General features: G+C 40.3%; 1 protein-coding gene across 1 annotated transcript; it reads right to left on the reverse strand.

Annotated features, from left to right (window-relative positions):
• Window positions 1–612: 612 nt before the first annotated feature.
• On the reverse strand, window positions 613–5,575 carry MMP7 (matrix metallopeptidase 7). Its single transcript, XM_032099255.1, has 6 exons — window positions 5,282–5,575; window positions 4,530–4,753; window positions 4,275–4,423; window positions 2,035–2,160; window positions 1,344–1,505; window positions 613–825 (listed from the first exon to the last, which is right to left on the reverse strand). Exons 1-6 carry the CDS (start codon window positions 5,396–5,398, stop codon window positions 803–805), a joined length of 801 nt encoding a protein of 266 aa, XP_031955146.1. The 5' UTR covers window positions 5,399–5,575; the 3' UTR covers window positions 613–802.
• Between the last annotated feature and the right edge of the window lie 15,925 nt (window positions 5,576–21,500).

The following is a 21,500-nucleotide window of genomic DNA, read 5'->3' on the forward strand; positions in this document are numbered from 1 at the left end:
TGGTGCTCCGCATCTCTGTGTGCAGGGAGCCATCTGTCGGAAACTATTAATAAATACACCTTCTACCTTGCTAATTTTGACGATTTTGAATATCCTTGGGAGAATCCGGGGGGGGAGGGCAGTTTGGTTTTTACTGGTTTTTTGGTTGGTTGGTTTTTGTTTTTGTTTTTGGTTTTGGTTTTGTTTTTATGTTTTTTTAAAATATTTTAAAATACCCAAGAGTGTTTGAGTATCACAGAGGACAATGGGAATCCCAGTCCACTACTTCTCCAACTTGCTTCTGTGGGAAGCCAGGGAGGACGTGATGATGAAAAGCATTTGCGTTTGGGAAAACATCCCAGCTCATACTGATGGAAGCACTATGGAGACCTCCTCTATGTGTGAGCCGTACGGGAATCACACTGATTCTGAGGAGTCAGTACTGCAAAGTGCCAGGACATGCATAGGAACTGGAAGCAAGCCAGGAGCAGGGTTTGTTCTTACACCAGTAAATGCACACAGGCTTTTTAGGTGCCTATAAATCTATTCACAAAGATACTTGTCTGACTGTTTATCATGCATGCAGGAGTAATTTAATCCCCCAGTGAAATGCCAGAAGAAAAAAAGAAAACATTAGAAAACAGAGTATACTTTTTTTTTATTATTGTTTGGTGAAACTGTGTAAAGTGCAAATAAATCAATATAAAAATTCAGGAGAGAAGGTGCAGCCCAGGAGTTTATCATCTTATTTAGCGAGAGGATTAAAATTGTTTTGGAACAACAAAACAATGAGATGTGAATTCTTTGGTCTTCATTACTTCCTTCAAAAGTTCGATGTTTTTTTCCCTGTGGAAAAGAAGCAAAAAGAGAGACTCTACTGAAAATTGACAATGCAGACAACTATGTTTTATTCCTAGTGTTCCTCTAGCATGCCCTGAGGAAGGCAGTGCCTAAAGAAAAGCAACCTGACAAATTTTGTTCTGTGGGGTCAATTTTAGTTATGCTCCCCTGCTTCTCAGGAGTTTCTGCCTTTACTGAACTTGGTGAGTGGCACAGTACCTCTCCTTTCCTGCCAGTAGCCCCACTCACTGAAACAGCTCATTTACAGAGCAAGGGCCACAGGATTTGCTTGGCAGCATGCAGATGTATGTAAGGACAGTGCACTGCTGCTTTGTCACCTCTTTGTTGCAGTGGGTACAGGCTGCAGGAAACATAGTGAGGGGACAGAGTATGCAGGAGTGTACTTTTCCCAAGTTTCTTCCCTCTCTTTCTCGTAATACGATGAGGCCCTTGCAATCAGGGAGAGTGAAACCTGTACCCCAGGAGGTTTTGTCTTGAAAAATCAAATTTCCTCGAGAGTTTACCATATAACTTCTGAATTCCTCGCCTGTCGTCTGCCGGAAGTCTGAAGGTTTGTGGGTTCTGATATGAATAGAGAGGATACATCAGAGCTCCACGGACGTTTGAATGAGCAAGTCCCAAAGAATGGCCAAATTCATGAGCAGCAACAAGGAACAAATTGACATCTGCAACACAGAAGCACAGAAATGTATGTTAAAGGTATGGCATTTATTTTAAAAATACAATGAATTGAAACAGCAGGAAAATTTGTATATTTCAATTCATCTTGGAATGAAACCCTAGGCTTTTGATCCATTATTGTAGAACTTTCTTCTATAACTATAATATTTTATTAAAAACCTGCTGATTCCTTGCATATGCATCTAGAGACCCAGAGTCCCTTCCTGACTCTGCTTTTAGTCAACCTTATACCTGGAAGCAAGACAATTTACCTTTTCAAAATTTATATAGAAAACAGGGGCTCATAGTCCTTGTTTAGCCTGCAAAATGTGCTTTAAATATGGACAGAACAGGCATTATGTAGCTGTTCATGGCAATGAAGGACAAATACTTAAAAAAGTAGTTGAAAAGAACAGAAATATTAATACTGAAATGGCACTGCAGCATGAAGAGTTATTGAAAGCACTTCCGTAGATGTGTTCTTCCAGCATGTACAGTACTGGCCTTTCTCTTTCATATACACGTGAGCTTTACCTTGATTGATATCTGACCATTTTTCATCATCATCAAAATGAGCATCTCCACCAATCCCTTCTCCGGGTGCAAACGCATGGGCCAGTGTGTTACCTCTTCCATCAAAAGGATATCCATCACCATGCTCTGCATTTGAAATAAATCAATGTCATCAGATGATATTAGTTGTCATATTTAAATTCAGCAAATTGAAGCATGTTGCTGGTTTGTGCTAGTTTTGCTGGTTGCCAATCCTTAAAAAAAATCTTACAATGGCAGCAAGGTTGTGAAAATGAGAAGTGAGGCTTAGGGAACACTCTCCAAATTCATGTCTTAAGTTCAAATCTTGTATTTGATAGTTCGTGCTGCTGCATGTTTCGGAAAGAGCTGAATACTTTTTTCCTGAGTTTTTGTCAGAAGCGTGGTTCTGAGGCAGCAATCAGGGATTATTTCAGAATAAATACTTAATGCTTGGCAACATTGTTGTTAACATCTGAATGCTTTCCATTTTGAAAAGTGCTGGGCAATATTACTTGTCAACATTCTCACATTGATTTTAGTGTGAGACAGTGATTTGAAATAGATAACCATGTTTCTGAAGAGGTAAGTTCATTTATCCCCAGCCTTGAGGTATGGTCTATTACCTACTTCCATCACAGTGCAGGTGAAATATTGCTGTTTCCTACCTCGAGTGCAAGAGCTGGATCAGAGTTGTACCAACTTTGAAAATTTCCCCCTCCCTCATAGTGAGTCTCTGACTTGATTGACGAGTAGTTGGGAACCCAGATGCCGTCCTGTGCCCTTTCCCCCAGACCATGTGGATGGTCCTTAGGGCACGACTAACACAGGCGGAAGAGACCTAATTCTAGTGTGTGACATGGGATTAAAACCCATTCCAGCTTTCAGGATCATTTCTCACTTTGACTGGGACATGAAATCACCTCTTTATGGCAACATAATGTTCTTCCTATCAGTGACACATAGGCTTTGGACATTTTGGTGTTCACTTTTAGTCATCTGCTTGCAAGCCAAGTGTCTGATCTTCACCTACAGTCAATGGAGCTCTAGCTGATGCCATGATGATTTTTTGCCTTTTCTTTTATACCCCTGTTATACCTGTTTACAGCTTCTGTATTCTTAGTGCTTTTTGCCTACATTCTTGGACTTGTTTGTTCAGCTAGAAAACTAAACATTTTAGAAGCTTTGTAGGTAGAGAGTAATGTGCTCCAGACCCCAAGGTCCTCTCCAGAACACATTCTGTAAACTAAGATAGAACCATCCAGTAGAAGGTTCCTTGAGGAAGGAGACTCATTCAGGCCTCTCATTGGGGAATCTTTGATAGATATGCTAAATAGTAAGACCTGTAATGTTATACCAGATCTTTTGTGGGTGTGCATTGCAGTGTGCATTTCAGTGCATGCGACCTGGACGTGTGCACCTAAGAATCCTTAAAAGAAATACCATTATTTTCTCATGTAAAATCCCTCTTTTTCCCTTCTAACTGTGTTTGACTCTTAATTTTAAGACCAGGAAAAGGCATCATGGTAAACATGGCCAATGGATCTAGAGAACAAGTCAGATAACCTTAAAGGCATTTAGTTTGTCTAAGCTGAGTCAGTGTAGATGCCAGGCACAAGTTGAAGGTAGGACTACGTCCGTAGACTACTCCTGATCGCAGACAGACTTCTGAAGTGACTCTTCTGGTCATGCCCACTTACCACGCTTTGGCCTACACCTTGGTGCAATCTTGGGCTGAAGCATGCAATTCCTTCTAGAAGCAAATCAACCAAAAGACACTCTCTGTGGCCAAACATAATGCAACCTAGCTGCCAAAGGCTGTTTAGTGTGGGATCCAGACTAGATCTAGGCCTAAGTAAACCTGCCTTAACCTGCCTGAATCCAGCCTGTGGAGGCTGGATCTTCAGAACCTGCTGATTTGCTCTACAGAGTTCTTACCAGTAGTTTGCACTATTTATCAAGGCAAAAAGAGCCTTGAACATCTAAATTTAAGTGTCTCGTTCTGGAGCTGAGTTCTCCCTTCATTTCATAGCTGTGACTCTGAAAGGATTTTTCTAATGGTTTTATACAAGTAAAACTGAATCATAACGTACAAATTTGGTGACATGATATAAAGAAGATAAAATATATGTAGACTTTGATTTAATTCGAAACTTTTTTCTTTCTTAAAGCTATGGCTATAAAAATACATGCTTTGAGTAAAATATGGACCATTGTATTCTAAAAATGACAAGTATTCTCACCACGACGTGCAAATCCAATCACAATGTCTGCCTGCCCTGTGTAGACTCTTTGGAAGCGCAGTGGAGTCACATCACTCCATACCATCAAGGCCCTTTTAATTGCATCATCCACTTTCTTTCTGGGTAGATCAGATGTATAACTGACAATCCTGTCAGCAAAGAAAAACACGTTAATATCATTTAGGGCGTGAAGGAAACCCACCTAGTTAAATACAAAGCAATTCCCTTCTCCATAAAACCTGAAACATCACTTACCTGTAAGTTAAATGTGTCTTTTTCCATCTTGGAGTTCCAGGAAATGTTTGGTATTCTGCTACATCGGGCAAACCACATCTGGGAAGTGTCATTATTTTTTCTGTTTCTGTGTCTAATTTTCCAGTTATGGTCAGGTGGAAAAACCTCTGCATTTCTTTGATCCTTTCTTCTATGCTTAGGTTTTGTGTTTTTGTAAAAATCGGAAAGAATTTATCAAGATATGCCTAGAAGGAGAGAGGAAAAATAAAAATTAATACGTATATCTGTGATGTTTTGGCAATTGTATTTTACACTTAGTTGAATTGTTTCAACACCCTGCCGTCATGTCTAGTTTTAGTTGTATCTTTCCATTTCAATTTACCAAATTCTGCTCTCTCAGTAGTATAGACCAGCATATATAAAAAGAATTGTGATGGCAATGAAACATTGGAAGTAAGAAATCCTTTAAAGATACCACAATTTATTGAGCATTCAAATCTACAGCCTTCAAACACAGTACACGTAAAATTTTTGAGATATTTTAAAAATTACATGTTCCCCTTTATTTACCAGTTGGAAGGTGGTCTCTTTTTAAAGTTAGTCTTAGGATGTCTAAGCTACTTAGCAAGTTTAAACTGTTTTATATCACCTCTGCCAAAACTGTTGTGGTAATGTAAGACAAGGATAATATACACAGATAGGAAAGGAATGTAGAAACTGAATCAAAAATCAGATTATTCATAATGTAGTTGTGTTTCCTCCGTGTAACATACCTTTATTTTCTGAAGGTCTCTGCCGGTCCCTGGTTCTGGTCTCAGTTGTACTGGAAAAGCAGGAGCCTCAGGTAGGAAGATGGCAGCACAAAGCAGGAGGTAGTACATGGTGCCCATCTTGCTGAGGAGCCTTGCTGCAGCAGAAAGGGTTTGAGCTTCTGTCTCCCAAGACCAGAGCTAAAAACCCTTATATAGATCCTGATAGCTCCTAGCAGCAATTACATGTGTGACTCACTTTTTGGTGTTAGTGTAATGTCATCACTGCTCTAAGAAGTAAATAAAAGCATGTTAAACAAATCTTTCCTGTAACTTCCCTGTTGATGTCACATCACAGCTAGCAGCCAGCTTTTCTGGCTCTTTTCATATTATTCCAGTAGTGAAACCACAGGGTCATAGGGAAGTTCACTTTCTGTAACTTTATCGGTACAGTTACTGTGTAATCACTTCACACTGCACTTTTCCCATGTTCCTTATACACAAAAGCATTTTGCAACAGCCCTTTGGCTGCCTGCCTGTACCAGTCGATGTAGAGGCAGGGAGGAGATGGATGCGAGCACTGTCTCACTGAAACCGCTGCCATTACCTAGGGAGCGCGAGCAGCACTGCCCAGTTCAGTAAACTTTAAGAGGCTTCTGCAGTTTTTACAGAGATCAGCAAACAGCTCTTTAAAAGTGCCCTCTAGAACTAGGCATTGCTTACAAGAACAGGTGAAAGCTCTCAGGGAAAAGAGAGGAGCATTCCCTATCGAGTATGGATCTATCTTAGACCTCCGGCTGTACCAGTGCAATGTGATAGAGGCGCATTGAAGCACTGACAGAGCAGGGCAGCCATAACCTCCCTGGCTCCCTGATACCAACACTGGTCTCAGCTTCACCCCACTAAGTTTCACTGGATAGTTTTTGAGGCCTGGAAACACCAGTCCACAGGCTGGTTTATGATTTTTACTTCAGGGTGCACAGTTTTGTGACCATATTACCTCTAATCTGAAAGGAAAGGTGCATAACTAAGGAAAGAACATAGATATTTCTCACACTAGGACAGATTTTATGGGTATAGCTGAACATGTATTGAAGCATTTGTGGGTAATTAACTTATTTCTGATGCACTTCTGACTGATGTGATGAGAATTGAATTTCAGAGAGATGATCTCTACCTGACATTGCTGAATTATGCAGGAGAGTACTACACAGCAATGTCTGGAACAGTTTCTAAAGGAATGATGCTGTCACCTAGTATTGAAAACAGCCCAGTTACCAACTTGTGATCATTTCTGTATGTTTTTGTACTTTACAGAAAATCTATCCATGCCCAAATGTTAAGATTTGATGAAAAAAATCCAAATATTTTATTGCTAGGAGCAGGTTCATCTTTTTCTTCCTCAACAGCTGCCTTTATGTCTGACTGTGGTAGTAGAGTTGGATCTGGACCAGGTTGCAGGAGATGGGGATGTGTTTCACTTTGAACTCCATGACTCCAGTGTGTGGGACTGGTTATTTCCTCACAGACACAAAAGGAATCTGAAGGGCTTCAGAACTGATGAACTCTTGAGCAACTCGCGTATATCTTTTACTGTGCCATGAGCAAAACTAAAAAAGGAGACTTTAAACATAAGAGCGTGATGAAAAAGGACAAGCTGTATGTTGTATTTAATTTTCTGCTGGAAGTTTGCCAACTCTGGTCTCTTTTTTTTTCTTTTTTCTTCCCAAAAAAGAGAGAAGATTTTGAAGAACATTAGGCTTGAATTGAAATAAAAAAAAAATCAGTGAAAAGCATTTTAATTTATTTGGGCTCAAAATCAGCATGAATCAATCTAATTCTAATAAGATCAATATCAAAAAGGAACAGATTGTGTTTCTTTAGATTTAGCTGTGTGAATTTTGCAGACTTTATTGTTTTTTCTTGATCTTGAATGGTAAAAAATATTACGGGTTAGGAAAAAAAAATTTCCTGCACAAAAATCATAGTCATATATCTCATATTCAGCAGAGAACCTGTGCCTATGTTGGAGAATATGGCCTGTGTAGACAAAGATGGCCTGTGTAGACAAAGATCAAGGAGATCAGAAGTAACACTGTAGAGACATTTAACAATAAAAGTTGCTGTAGCCACATGGTGAAGATAAAAGTATTCCATGATGTAAATTCTGTTAAGAAAACTCACAACATTGCCATGAAAAAGTTTACACTGTGACATTTTTGAGGAGAGTAACCCTGCTGTGATCAAGGATGCTTCATGAAACTGTCTTATGTGGAACTCATTAACAGAAACCAGACCTTTTGAGTTCTAGAGAAAAATACTTCTGTAAGAAGTAATACCAGAGCTTCCTTTGGGCAAGATGAGGATGAAAAAGTGAAGTAGAACTGAATGATTCAGTAGTGAATGATCATTCTGTCTTGGTCATTTGACTTGGGCAGAAGGCTCAGCTGAATTCTGTCCAATCTGAATGCAGACAACAGAGTTCATACAAGTCGAGAGCTGATCAAATATCTTTGTGAGTGTTATAGATCTATCTGGGATGGACTAAATTTATTCATAGCAGTCTGTATGGTGCTGCATTTGGATTTGTGGCTTAACCAGTTGTTGATAACACCTCCATGCTTTGGATATTGGTGAACAGTGTTCCCACAGTGTGAAGACTTTCTCTGCTCACACTTTGCTCTCATAGTATATGGAAGAGGCTGGGTGGGAAAGCAGCTGGGAAGGGACACATCCAGCACAATTCACCTGAATTCTCCAAAGGAATATTCCATATGATATAATGTCATGCTCAGCAATAAAACTGGGCTAGCAGAAGAAGAAGGAGGTGGGGTGAGGGTTGTCTTCCAAGGCAGTTATTGCCTAGAATTTGGTTGGACATCAATCTGTTTGCAGCAGGTGGTGAGCCTATGCAACACTTCCCTCCACCTCCACCCAGTCCTTTCATTTATTAAACTGCCTGCTCATCCTAATCTCTCCCACTGTGCATGGGGACTGAGTAAGTGGCTGTATGGGTGATTAGCTGTTGGCTGTTGTTTACCCACCACAGTGAATATCAAGCAAAAAAGAATTGCCAAAAATTTCTGAGGAATGTCTTGTTTGGGTCACTTGTGAATTATGCAATATTGTATTTAAAGTCCTACCAAACAGGATAAACCTGTTTTCTTAGGATCAGCAGAACACATGATTGGTTTTGTTCTGTTATCTGGGTATTCAATTTGACTAACTAAAAATAAAATTCAAACACGGCAAATAGTTTTGCAGAGTAAAATGGTGTTTTTTGCATTGCAATTTCCGAGGCTAAGTCCCATGAGGAGCAGTCTGATTCAGAACCTTCCTGGCTTCTGTGGTCCATTTCCACAGATTTTACCCCTGAGGGGGCTCTCTTCAAAGAAGTACCTTGGCACCTGTGATACAGGGCTACGTATCGTTTTTGCAGGCTGTGTGACGGTAAAACCCTCCAGTCATTCCTGCCTGGGCACCGGGGTCGTGCCAGGGCCCCTCGGCAGTGCGTCAGCTTGTCTCGGGAGAAAGACAAGCCAGTTCTTCTCTCCTGTTTGGCTGGATCAAGCTGCATTGAGCTATTTCTCGGCAAGATCCCACTGCTTTAGGGAAGGAAAGGCCCGAGGAAGGGATTAGATGTTCAAATTCAGCACAAACAATGTGATGACAACTAGCACATCTATGTCACTAATAATTAAGCAATCAAACTTAACACATCTCAACTTGTGGATTTATCATCTTCTCACAGTGTCTAGAATTGCTTTGCTTTGTTTCTCTAATTTGTATTTACAACAGGTTAATTGGGACATCGGGTGGGAAAAAGATGCAAATATAGATATAATACAGAGATTATTTTACAATAATGATCTTGAGGAACAAACCACAAGGGAAATGGCTTTCCTGTAAATGTTATCTACCTGCGTGACCTTCAGACACCCTCATTTCTTTAATTTTTCTGGTCCTTTGGTCAGTGATAAAATCTGTTTCCTCTAGCTAACAGATGTGGATCTCTTAGAAATGGCAACATAATAACTGAATTTATTCAATTTAAATAGAAGCAATAACGTTTAGTTGTATGCAGCCTTTCTGTCTTCCATAAGCAATGCACAGGACATGGGGAAGGGAAGAGGGCCAGAGGTCAGTCAGCTGCATTTCACTGCAGCGTCATTCAAAACCCTACTGGGTAGGAAAACTTACATAACCTCCCACAGTCAGCTTTCATTTGCGAACTCACTTTTTGTAGCTGGCTGTCCACATCCATTTGTACGTCTGTCTCAACACTGTCTTTAAATGACTGAAACAAAATGTAAACTAGAACACTGCATACATCTTGTCTTGGCAAAACCACATTATTTCTTGTAGGAAACCCCTAACTTAGCATTTGGACTAAGACAAACTCAGACTGCCTGTAATCCTGCAGCAAAACCCTGTGAATGAGCAGCAGAGTCCCACGTAAAACAGACTGACCATGTAGTGGTGCTGCAAGGACAGGCAGAGAAGCTGTGACAGCATGGGAGGCATGCTGGACTCGGTCTGTCTGCACTGACTGTAACCCAAACTGAGAAGTCAAAGTCTGAAGCTCTTCCTGACTCATCCTGATGATCTGCAAGGGTCTGTACATGCTGGGTCAGCATGGTAAGTTTGAGCTTTGGTGATTGTGGAGACCAGGGTTTGAAAGACAGGATAGACACAGCTGGACTTGACCTGCACTGAGCCTCATGGGCTTGTACAGGTCTTTGGAAAAAGTGCTGGGAGTATAAATTACATCAACCAAAGTTTGCATTTAGGCTGATTTGCAAAATCCTACATTTATACAAAAATTCAATGGCGCCGAAATACCAAAAGTTGATAGAAGATTTCGTTGTAAATGGACATGCAGTAAAGCAATTCCAGAGGAATTACAGGCTTACCTCCATGGTGTTCTGCTCTAGTACAGAAAGTGTGAGACTGAATTTGGATGTAGTCAATATAAGACCAGTGCAGAAGCTTGATTTATCTCATGTGTATTAGAGCTGAGATTCAGCCATGAGGATTGCAAACGACTGAAACCAGATGTATGCGAACAGAGGTAAGAAAATTTGTACACCATTTCCCTGGAAGTTGTCAGGTGTGATTATGTTATTGTGTCTATTCAAATGATTCCTGATTCCCAGCACTGATTCATGTCTGGAAGCTGTTTGCTGCTCAGGCAGGTGCTCCAGGTGTGGGACGGGTCCTTTTCTATTACCCTGTCTGGTTTCCAGTAACTGAGTGAAAAGCCAATACCATCACTTTGTTGGTAAACCTGTTTATACCACTGAGGTTTTCTTTCACCAAAATTTCCTTCCTTGAGCAGAGTTGCAGTCCCACAAACAAGTTACAATGAGTTTTCCAACATGGTGGGTTTTGACTTTGGCACCACTGAAAAGCAACCCAACCATTAAAAAGTGCACAACCAAATAAGGACTGTTAGCACTGGGATGGTGAGGAGTGAGTCACAAAGGAGCCTTGCTGACTTTAGAAAAGTTTTTCATGCAGCTGCTCACAAGCCTGAGTGGTTGCTTAACCAAACTCTATTTGAGTAAACCAAAGTCTATCTCTGTACTAAGGAGTTAAGTGGCTGTAGAGGGTGAAACAGCGAGTGCTGAGGCCTTGGTGCCCATGTGGGAGGGGGATGTCCCAGGCCAATTCAGGTCTGGTCCAGTAGGCTGAGCATCCACTGTGGAATGCTCAGCACCATCTGAAAGGGACACAGTTGGCTCACGCCCAGCTAATCCTGGTGTGAACTCAAGTGCAACAAGTGCAGATGGTTACGAGGCTGGAAACACGCACCTGGTCTGGAGTGGAACACTCCTGGAGGCACACCCAACACCCTGGCCCTTTAAAATCTAATTGACATCATTACATTTTCTCCAGAGGCGATTTTCACTGCCAGGTGACTATGGCTGATCTCAGATCAGGAACAATAGGCTTTTGTATATATTAATCTTTCATTATCCATTCTATTAATGTGTGACAACAGGAGATTGCGCGTTGAAGGAAGAATCACTCCAGTCCTCATCCTGTGTCCCAGAAGTTCACTGTAAATCAAGTTTGCATTTTTACATAATGCAAATTTAAACTTTTATGGAAGGAGGAAACTACCCTACTTGCCTATGTTTTTGGAAGATGTGTGTGTTTGTTTATTTTTGTTTTATCTTCTTTTCTTCTTTCTTACAAATGAGCAGCACCTTTGAAGGCAGAATTAATTTGCCCCAGACTGCTGTTACTCTGCCTTTCTCTGGAGGTAGTTGTCAGGTATTGTTCTGCAGAGGATGAAGGAGTTTGACTCCATCACACTAGTAACAGATCCATGGCTGTACCATGACAAGGAGGAAAAGAAAAGCAAACCCAGTATGCTTTACACAGTTGAAATACAGGTGTTTTTCTGTAGTTTACAGTTAGCTGAAATTCATCTCTTGTGTACAGGGAAAGCAGCAGTGTTTCCCTAGGGATGTGCTCTCTGTCCAGGTCAGAGCAGGACATTAGCCTGTACTGGCTTTTGTGCCTGTTGCACTGTGGATTATGACAGCTTCCCAAATCCTGGGGAAAAAATGTAATAACTTCAATAATGTGAATGTTTTTAGCAAGCAAGGGTGGCTTTTTCTCCACTTAATATAGGCAACAGTGCCAGATCTTTAAAGAGCAATTACATCATGCCCTTGGTGACACCAGTATTTGTAGAATTAATACAATTAATTCCTTGCCTTATTATCATAGTTCCTCAGAAGAAATAAACATTTCTTACTATTCTAGTTTCACTTAGGACATCTGACCTAAAACTCTGAGGTCATGTACATTAACTGCAAGATCAGGATTGGGCTTTTGGAAAGTTCTGCCACGGTTTGCCATACCTGCCCCCAGGCTTCAAAAAGCCCCTGAACCATGCGTGCCCAATCAAAAACTGCAGCTGATCATAAAACAATTCTGTAGATGCCCACCAAGCCAAATCTTTGGGCATTGTTACATGAAAGCAAAGTTCACATGTTTGTACTAGAGGTCTTAAGGATGCAAATTTGGTTTAATGTTTGATCAACTGTTTTTATGGTGATTGATGGTTTTTTCTGTTGGACCTGTGTATAGCTGGCCTGTTCTATGGCTTATAATGTCTTTTTTACCCCTACAGAATTTGACTCTATTGCAGTAAGACATTTCCCATGATTCTTTTGTTTCTACATAATGTTTTTATGAATTTATATGTGCCTTGTTTCTTTTCAACTTTGTCTTGTAATATGAGATTAAACTGAGGAGAAACATAAGAAATTAGAAGATATGATTATTTACTTATTTTTTATAGAGTACATACATGCCAGCAGGCTGTTCACACCATGTAGTTTTATAGTGGCACAACCCTAACTTGCAAGCCAAGTGTAATGGCAGACTGTAGAAAGATGTTCTATCATTAAGGGCTCTGTACATAAGGGTCAGTGAAATGGGTAGATTTTAATGCTGTGAGTGAAAGAAAGTGTGACAGGAGCATACCTCAGGATGGCAGTACACTTTTCATATGGTGAACAAGCAGCAAATGAATACACTAAGCAGCTAAGGGTATATTATGCTACTTGAACAGTGAGATTTTATGGTTGGAGATACACAGGAGGAGAAATTGTTGAGAGAAAAAGCAGAATGTGCCTACACCTAATGAGAAAAATTTCGTTGTTAATTGTGAAAAGGAAAATTTCTGTAACCGTGCTTGAAACCAGTTTCTGCCAGCTTCACTTTAGGGATGCAACCTCATGCAGCTTTACTGACTTCCCAATTGAACTGTGTGAAGGCTTCGCTTGGCTGAGCTATCATGGGATGTAAAGCATCCTTACAGAGACTAGGAAGTTATCCCCACTTCCTCAGTGAGCTGGGCAGGCAAACCACTTGAACATGAGTGTGTATCTTTTTCAGCAGTTTTCCAGCCACCATCAGACAATGACACTACAGTGTAATTTCCTGGTGGGAGGAGGAGTGGATTGCTTACTTCATCTGCACTAGGCAAGTGTACACTGCTGCCACTTTTGAACATTACCAAAGAAAATAAAATACAGCTTTCATTTCACTGTCATGGATGGGAGAACTTTCAGACTAAGGTCAGTGACTACCTATCAGATGCACGTTTCAGACAGCTGAAGGGGCTCTCAAATGTATGAATGAGATGACTTAGTAATTAGAAAAAGTCTGTGGATTTGTAGAAGCAGAATCTGAGAGACCTCAAAACCACGTATCTGACAGGGAGCATAGCTATGGCCTGATGGTAAGGCAGGAGTAAAACTGGTGCATTTTTCTAGCATTCTTAGTTGTTTGGTTGGTTTGTTTTTTTTTTTTTTTACAACAGTCTGAATATTTATAACTATTTATTCTCAATTTATGTTTACCTTACAAACAGAGCATGGTTACAGCACAATTACTATGCTGCAGAGTAGGTGATGATGGACAAGCAATTCACACAGCTCAGCTGGGCTAGGTCAGAGACAGCTGCAGTGATGTACTTAGAGGTGGCCTGGTGTGAACTAGCACTTTAATCAGCTGCTTCACAGCTTCCAGTATCTTCCCAACAGCTGGATTTCTTTCCTATAGCATGGAAAAACCAACAGAAGTTACATTATCTTTTAATGATTATAGAATATATATATATATCTGTGGAACTGAAAGAAGAGAATCCCACAATAGTGGACAGCTGTTATGAAATCACTGTAACAGAAAATAAGACAATAATAAATTGTCAAGTTCTGAATCAAAATCAAGAAGAGAATTTTTTTATTGAATAATTAATTTTTTAATGAATAATTTTGTATGAAGTACAAGTATTGCAGATAGAAACAGTGAAGCCTTGAAGAATCTGCTGTTGCACTTTAAATCAGAAAGTGATACACATTTTGGTTGGAAACCTATTGTTTGACCTCCAAGATCCAGCCAAACAGTGCAGTTTAAAAAGGAATTAAAACCATGTGCTGTGATTGTGGTTAAACATTGCACATCATCAGGCATAATGAGTAACTGGTTAATAGTTGATCACAAGTTGAATGGGAGTAAAAAGAGTGTTTTTCTCTTTTGAAAAAGGCAAACATTATCCCGGAAGTGAAACAAATGAAGTCGTTGTTCTGCCCCAAGAGGTCCTGGTGCATCTCTGAGGAGAGTTTCACACGCAGTTTTGTACAGTATACATCTAGAAAGGTGGGAACCAACAGAAAGGGGCAGAGACCTGAGCCACAGGAATGTTATATTAAACATTACTTCTGTGGAAATGATCAAGACAATGGGCTTGCTAGATCTAGAGCAGAAAGGGTTGAGCAAAGATGCGATATCACCCCACAGCTATATGGGTCATACTGACAAAGGGGAAGGAAGTGTCTGCTGGGAATAGGTTCAGCTTAGCAGGTAGGGCAAATGCTCTAACACCAAGATAGTTGAGTTTGCAGCAGATTCCTTGATGATGCTTCAGAATCTCCGCAGTACTTTTAAGAAAAGCAGGTTAAAAGACACCACTCATTTGTCTGCCACTCTCTCTGGAGAACTGGAGCTTCATTCCTAAGGGCCAGCTGGATTTAAGGCCAACAGAAGCAAGATAACCAGAATTACAGTGTCTGAACTTTAGACCTGTGGTGCAAAAGAAAATGAGTGATTTTTCAGGTACTACCTTGCGTGACCAAATGTACTTTGCATGCTTCATTTTCTTGCAGTACGACAGGTGATAGTATCCTGAAAGAGCCTGTGCAAAGCACACAGGTGCTCCAAGTCGCGTGCGTGCACGTAAAGGAATTCTCTGTGTTCAGATCCACAGCTGCAGGCTGACAGCATCCTTGTGGTGCCTCTGGACACTAAAATCCAGGCAGGACTTCTTCCTATTTGTAATTGTAGATATGTTCCTAAGAGTCAGGAAAACAGGTAAATGAAATCTAGAAAAAACCCAACCAAACCTTAATTGGTTTTTACTTGCTCATAGTTCCTATGAATTATGTAAGACTATGAATATTGATGAGGTTAAGAAAATAACATGTGTGCTGGACCATGGCCAGCACTGTTTTTCTGGACCACAAACCAACATGATATCAGTATAAATTGCTGAGGAACATCTGCTTTTCCTTCCCTGAGTTCTGTAGAAGCAATTGCAGCATGTTAGAGGCCTCAGCAGACTCTGCTTGTAATTTTAAGTCTCTACAACCATGGTTTTGTTCCAAGCACAATGGAAGTAATTTACAGGGGCTATTGACAGCTGACTGATGGAGCCAGTTAATGTATTCCGCAAAGTGAAGTGTACGTGTAAAAAACCCAACACAACTTTTCTTTTCTCTCAATATTCCATTTGCCAACCAACTCCTCTTTCAAAGCCTGCATTTTCTGCTAATCCCAGAGAAAAATTTCTGTGTTTCTTTGAAGTATTTTGTGAGTTTCCTCAGAACAATGAAAGTGTCTATTTTTGGTTGAGAGAACTGGATTAAAATTTCATGGAAAAAGCTGATTCAAATAAGCAGTCTCTAAATATTCTCATGCTATTACTTACTAGCAAATCATCAAAGGGATCTTAGTATCGTTTGTATCCTTCATTCACGTATTACTGGGAACATTCCTGCAGTGTTAGAGAGAGCCCTGAAGTACTGGGGGCTCACTGTGCTCACTGATGCACAGATGACGTGAAGAGTGAGATCCCAGAGGTGTGAAAAACTTTGAAACAGGAATGAAAATCCACTGACAAAACACTGATTTGCCTTAAAAATAAAAAAAAAATAGGCCAGAGCTCACACATCTTTTTGAGAGCCTAAGACAATTCGACCAAATGCAGAATAACGATTTCTAATTTTAGATCTAACTTGTAGAGATGGCGCATTGCTTATCAACAGTTTATTGAACTGTCCCTTCCCAACAATATGTAGTAAATATTCTCACTTAAGGAGAGGTAGAAGAAACAGAAGAAATTAATACTGTCAAGAGGAGCCTGAACTTTATCTAAAGGTTTTCAGTAAGGTGACTGTGCAAGTAGCCATAACAGCAGGATTTGTTTTTTCTTGATGGAGCAAAACCAACTGTATATAAATTATTCCTTACTCTGCATTCTGGATTTTTATTCAATCTGCTACATATGTACCAAAATACTTAGATTTGTTCCAGAATGTTATGCAGTGAAAGGTTCTCTTCTTGAGCTAATTTTCCAGAGGACATGTAAGTTCTTCTCACTAGACAAGTGGACTCTTACTAGGTTTTTTTCTTAAATGAGAACTAATATTCTTAAAGGACATTCACATATTCCATTTACCTATAATTATTATATTCCCTCCAGGCCTTGGCAAAGTATTCATCCAACTGTAGATTAGACTAAATGCTATGATGCATTTCAGAGGAAGAGAGAACTTTAGCCCTACACATGGGGAGCATTTCAGTTCAACTTGCCATACAAGATCTGTATTCTGGCCCAAGAACACAACAGAAAGGGTAGAATTCCTCTGAGCTGAAAAATTTCAATATTGTGAACATGCCCAAGGAAATGGTCAAATTCATGAGTTATCTTAACCCACTGAACAGATCATGTCCTAACAAAAGAAAAAAATACATTAGGATTAATAGCAGATTTGAAAGCATGGTTTAGGTTTCATAAGAAACTTACATTGTTTTGACATGAGAACAATTTTTGCAATTTGGTGTTATATTGTAGTAAACCAAACACATGGAACTTAGGATTTTTAGACCAGAAGGTACAGTTTTGATAATCTATTTTGAATTTCTTTGTAACACAAAGAAAATATATTATTTAACTTTTGTCCTTAGGTTCTGTTATGTTTTTGACTGCAGTGTCCCAGGGTACTGGCACTTTAGTTACTTCATTGGGGAAAGTCAAATTTGGCCTGAAATAAGGGACACACATGGAAAAAGGTTTGACAGAGGAATATGTTTCAATGGTAGGTGCTACAAAGGAAATGTATAGTTGTTTTCAGGTGCAGCAGCACTGTGGACGGAGAACTGAGAGGGGCTAATGAATGACAGCTGCTGAGAATTACGTGCAGCAATCCTAAACCTTCCAGGCAAATAAACTTGCTCACCATCTGGGCATGGAAAGAGAAGGAAGAAGTAAAAATTCTTCCTAAAAGGATTATTTTGATCTTATCGCTCTTCAACCCTTTGGCACGTATCGCAGTATGAGATCCTTGGTGGAAAACCCCCAGTTTTGACTGAAGGTCAATGTGGACCTGCCTGGTTTGTTGGCTGCTGGACGCAAGTGGTTTTGGATTTTCACACTTCCTGGTTTGCCACGTCATCATTCTGGACAGGATCCAGAGCTCATGGAAACCATCAGAAAGGTTTTACTGGTAGGAGGTATGACTGAGCTTGTGGGACATAGCCAGTTCTCCAAAGTTCATCTTGGCAAGTATAATCTCCTGTTTCCTCTCCTTCGCATCCTTATACATATGCCAGCACAACAGGACATCCATAAAATGGAAAGAAAAAGTCCTCTTGTTGTTTTAGCAAAATGCATGTTGGATTTTAGACGGCAATTCTTGTACTCAGTTCAAGTAGAAACAAGTGTAACTTGAACCTAGAAGATAATAATCCTTGTATTTTTCTTCCCTGTTAACTTTGCTTACTTTCAAATCCCCTGTACGTGCTAAGACCAAAACAAGTTGTCCTTCTCCAGCAGTGCTTGCATGAGAAGGTGACATAGCAGGAAGATTCTCATCACTTCTCTAAGAAGAAAACCTTATTTTTGACAGCTGATATACGAAAGAAAACCCCCCCCAAAACAAAACCAAAACAAAAATACCAAACAACCAAACAACAGAAACAAACCACCAAACAGAGAAATCAAACACCTTTAGAAACTGTTATTTTAATGTTGTTGTCCTCACTTTGCAGTTACAAGTTCAGAGGTGTCACATCCTTTGAATTCCTTAGAGTTCCTTTTGACTCTTTGTCATCTCTTTCTGATGCATCTGTATCATTGCATATAAGGAAAGTTAAAAAATATCCACATTGATATACAAGTATTTTATTCTTCAGTCTAGGAAGTTCTGCTTTGTTTATAGCCTCATAAAAATAGTACTGAGTACATCCAAAGCAGCTGACACTGGAATTTCCCATTGTCTGTGGGATATCGTCTGCAGGCTTAAGGAAGCTACGAGTGTTCATCACTTCCTGAAGAGTTACTGTAATCTACCTTTTGATATTGTTTAAACAGAATGGCACAAAATGTTTTCTTTACCTTTTCTTTTAATATGAATTTAGTGGTCTGAAGGTAATGGTACATTACAATCTAAAATGGAGGTGACAAAGTTGTAGATCACTGCTCAAAGTCTACCCATACCATAAAGAAAAGGTTACAATCTGCTAATAGGCAAAAACCTTGGTGTTTGGCCACATGCTTTGAAATCCTATGCCTGTTCTGTAGTGATCATAAAACGTGTTCTAAAATAGCATCACCTAATGATCTAATTTCTCTGAGCAATGAAGGTTGACCCAGGTTGGATTTTGACTGACTATGTGACTTCAGAAAGTAGTTTTTAAAAAAAAAATCAAAAGCTTATTTTCCCTAAAAATGCTCAGCATCTGTATCTTTTACTATTCTTTCTATAGAAGCAAAATTCTCAGATTTATTTAAAATGTTTATTTTGGATGATAATAATGACACTACACTAGCTAGCAGAACGAAAGGATTCTTGCTTTTGAATTACATGCAGTGGTATTTTATTGTTCAGACAATTCTGGAAAAATGTGTCACTTTCTGGATGTTTGGAATAATTTCATCATATTATGCTTTCGGAACGACAAAGTAAACAGAGATACTGTTAGAGCTTCGCCATCTCTCTTCTGACCAGCCCTTTTGAGAGTCACAACATATATTCAAGTACTTGGGCTGATATGCTAAAGGGAATATGTGCTTCTGCAATGCAGGACAAGGAAGAGATGCTCAGGTTGATTCTCAAGAAAATAGTTCTTGGGGAATGAGAGAGGCCCAAGCAGAGGGCTATCCTGCGTATAGCAGCACAGCGATGTCATCACAGCATGAAACTGCTGACAGACACACTGGATAGTGCTCACCTGGACACCATGGTTATTCTTTTCTTTCTCACTTCTATTATTTAATGTGCAAGTATGTTTTGTCCATGTATTAGTTGATGTTTCTTTGAAATTTTGAAAGAGGTGAGGTTATGTGAATATGACTATGGCAATCACACTGACAGTGCAGTGGTCAGAGACCATATTCAATTTGTTGAATAGATTTTTTGTTTCTAAAAGTTTTGCTTACTAAATTAAATTTTCATTAGAGTGAAGCATTCCAGGTATTACCAACAGAGGACACCTTCCCACAGTGTTACCATTGTACAGCTCTAAAGCAATGGTATTAGTTCTGCAGCTGGTGTGTAAGGATGACAAAGAGCAAGCTGTCACATTCATATGAAACCAAGAGGAGGGAGAGAATGGCTATGTCTCCACATCAGGAATTCCACATTGAGACTGTTCATCTTTGTGACTTTCTGAGCATCCAACTTTCCAGGGATATGAAACTGAAAGAAAGTTTGCATTTGATCATATATCTGACACATTGAACGTAGCTCTTAGCTCTCCCTGAAGAACTCTCTATAAACCTGTGGCAGACATTGCTGTTTGAAAACAACAGGTTCAGAGGTTGTTCTTGACAGGAACTAGATAGTCAAAACAAGAGGCAATATGTCTAGCCTCTGGAAGAAAACCTAAGAATGATGACATTTCAGGCAAAAAATTCAAATGCAAATTCAGAAGCAAATATATAGGTTTTGTCATTTCTATTTTCCATTAGCACTGACTGAGTAGGGATGAGTAAGGAAGGCAGCATGAATGAAACTGCTATTAACACAGGTTGGGAGACAGAGGAAACCTCATGCCCAGACCACACATTTGTCGCTCCAACCACATCTCAGGCTATCCTGTTGAAAGACACAACGCTGTTTCTGGATGTGAGTTATTGTTCAGAATGAGCATTGGAGGGAGCTGAAGGACACTGCGAGTACAGGAGGGAACTGCCAGGGCCCAGTCTGCCTCAAAGTAGGCGTGGGTTGGGGTCAGAAGACACAGAAGCCAGTCATTAAAATGAAGTCCTACCTCCCAAGTACTTATAGAATCATAAAGTGGTTTGGGTTGGAAGGGACCGTGAAGATCATTTAGTTCCAGCCCACCTGCTGTGGGCAGGGACACCTTCCATCCAACCAGGATGCTCAGAGATCCATCCAACCTGCTCTTGAATACTTCCAGGGATAGGGCAGCTGCTACTTCTTTGCGTAACCTGTTCCACTGTTTCACTTCCCTCACAGTAAAGCATTTCTTCTTTCTATCTAGTCTAAATCTCCTCCCTTTCAGTTTAAAGCAATTCCCAAATGTCCTATCACTATGTGGCACTGTAAGAAGTCCCCCCCCATCTCTCTTGTAGCCCCCTGTAGGTACTGGAAGGTATCTCTAAGGTCTCCCCAGAGCCTTCCCTTCCCCAGGTTGAACAGCCCCAACTCTCTCAGCCTTTCTTCATAGGAGAGGTGCTCCAGCCCTCTGATCACTTTCATGGCTGTCTTCTGGACTCCCTCCACCAGGTTCATGTCCTTCTTATGTTGGAGGGCCCCAGACCTGGAATGAAGTCTCCAGGTGGGTTTTTATGAGAGCAGAGTGGAATGGGAGAACCACATCCCTTGTCCTGCTGGCCATTCAGCTTTTGATGCAGCCAAGGATCCCGTAGTATTGAAGGTTATTCTTGAAAATAAAATTAAACAAAATCATATAGTGTTTATCAGTGGTTATTCCAAAATCAAATCATCCAAAAGGATGACCAGAAATACTGTGCTAGTGCAGTCTGAAGGTGATGCACATGTTGTTATTCTTTTTCATTTCTGTAACTCAGCCACAGACTTTGACTTATGTGGGCCTCAGCTGTCTTTTGAATCGACCTAAAATAACCCTTTGGAGTCAAATCAGTTCCTGGGAGCTAATTCAGGCCCCTCTATCTACTGAAGGCATATTCACTTTCCATCTGGAAGGAGAGGGTCTGTCTGAGTAAGGACTACAGGCACTACTTCATAGGTATCATCAGCTCTGGCTGATAACAAACAACTTCTTTCTCCACCCTTTCCCACCAGCTTGACTAGGGCTGTTTGCAGTCCTGCAGCTTAGCCAGGGCAATGAGATCAGGATCTGGCCCACAAAGTCTGCAGCAGTCCTTGGAGCCTCACAAAGCCCTTGTGCGACCCAAAGATCCTGCCTTCTTTATTTTGGGGCTTTCCAGGCT

This window comes from Corvus moneduloides, chromosome 2 (assembly GCF_009650955.1).
Source record: "Corvus moneduloides isolate bCorMon1 chromosome 2, bCorMon1.pri, whole genome shotgun sequence".
In the NCBI taxonomy this organism is placed as follows: domain Eukaryota; kingdom Metazoa; phylum Chordata; class Aves; order Passeriformes; family Corvidae; genus Corvus; species Corvus moneduloides.

Bases quoted from the DNA above. Each gene is read 5' to 3' on its own strand.
- MMP7 (XM_032099255.1), bottom strand. From the start codon at position 5,398: ATGGGCACCATGTACTACCTCCTGCTTTGTGCTGCCATCTTCCTACCT. The intron at 2,161-4,274 runs GTGAGAATACTT...TTTCAAATGCAG, and splicing joins GATTGGATTTGCACGTCGTG to AGCATGGTGATGGATATCCT. The intron at 1,506-2,034 runs GTAAAGCTCACG...TCTGTGTTGCAG, and splicing joins ATGGTCAGATATCAATCAAG to ATGTCAATTTGTTCCTTGTT.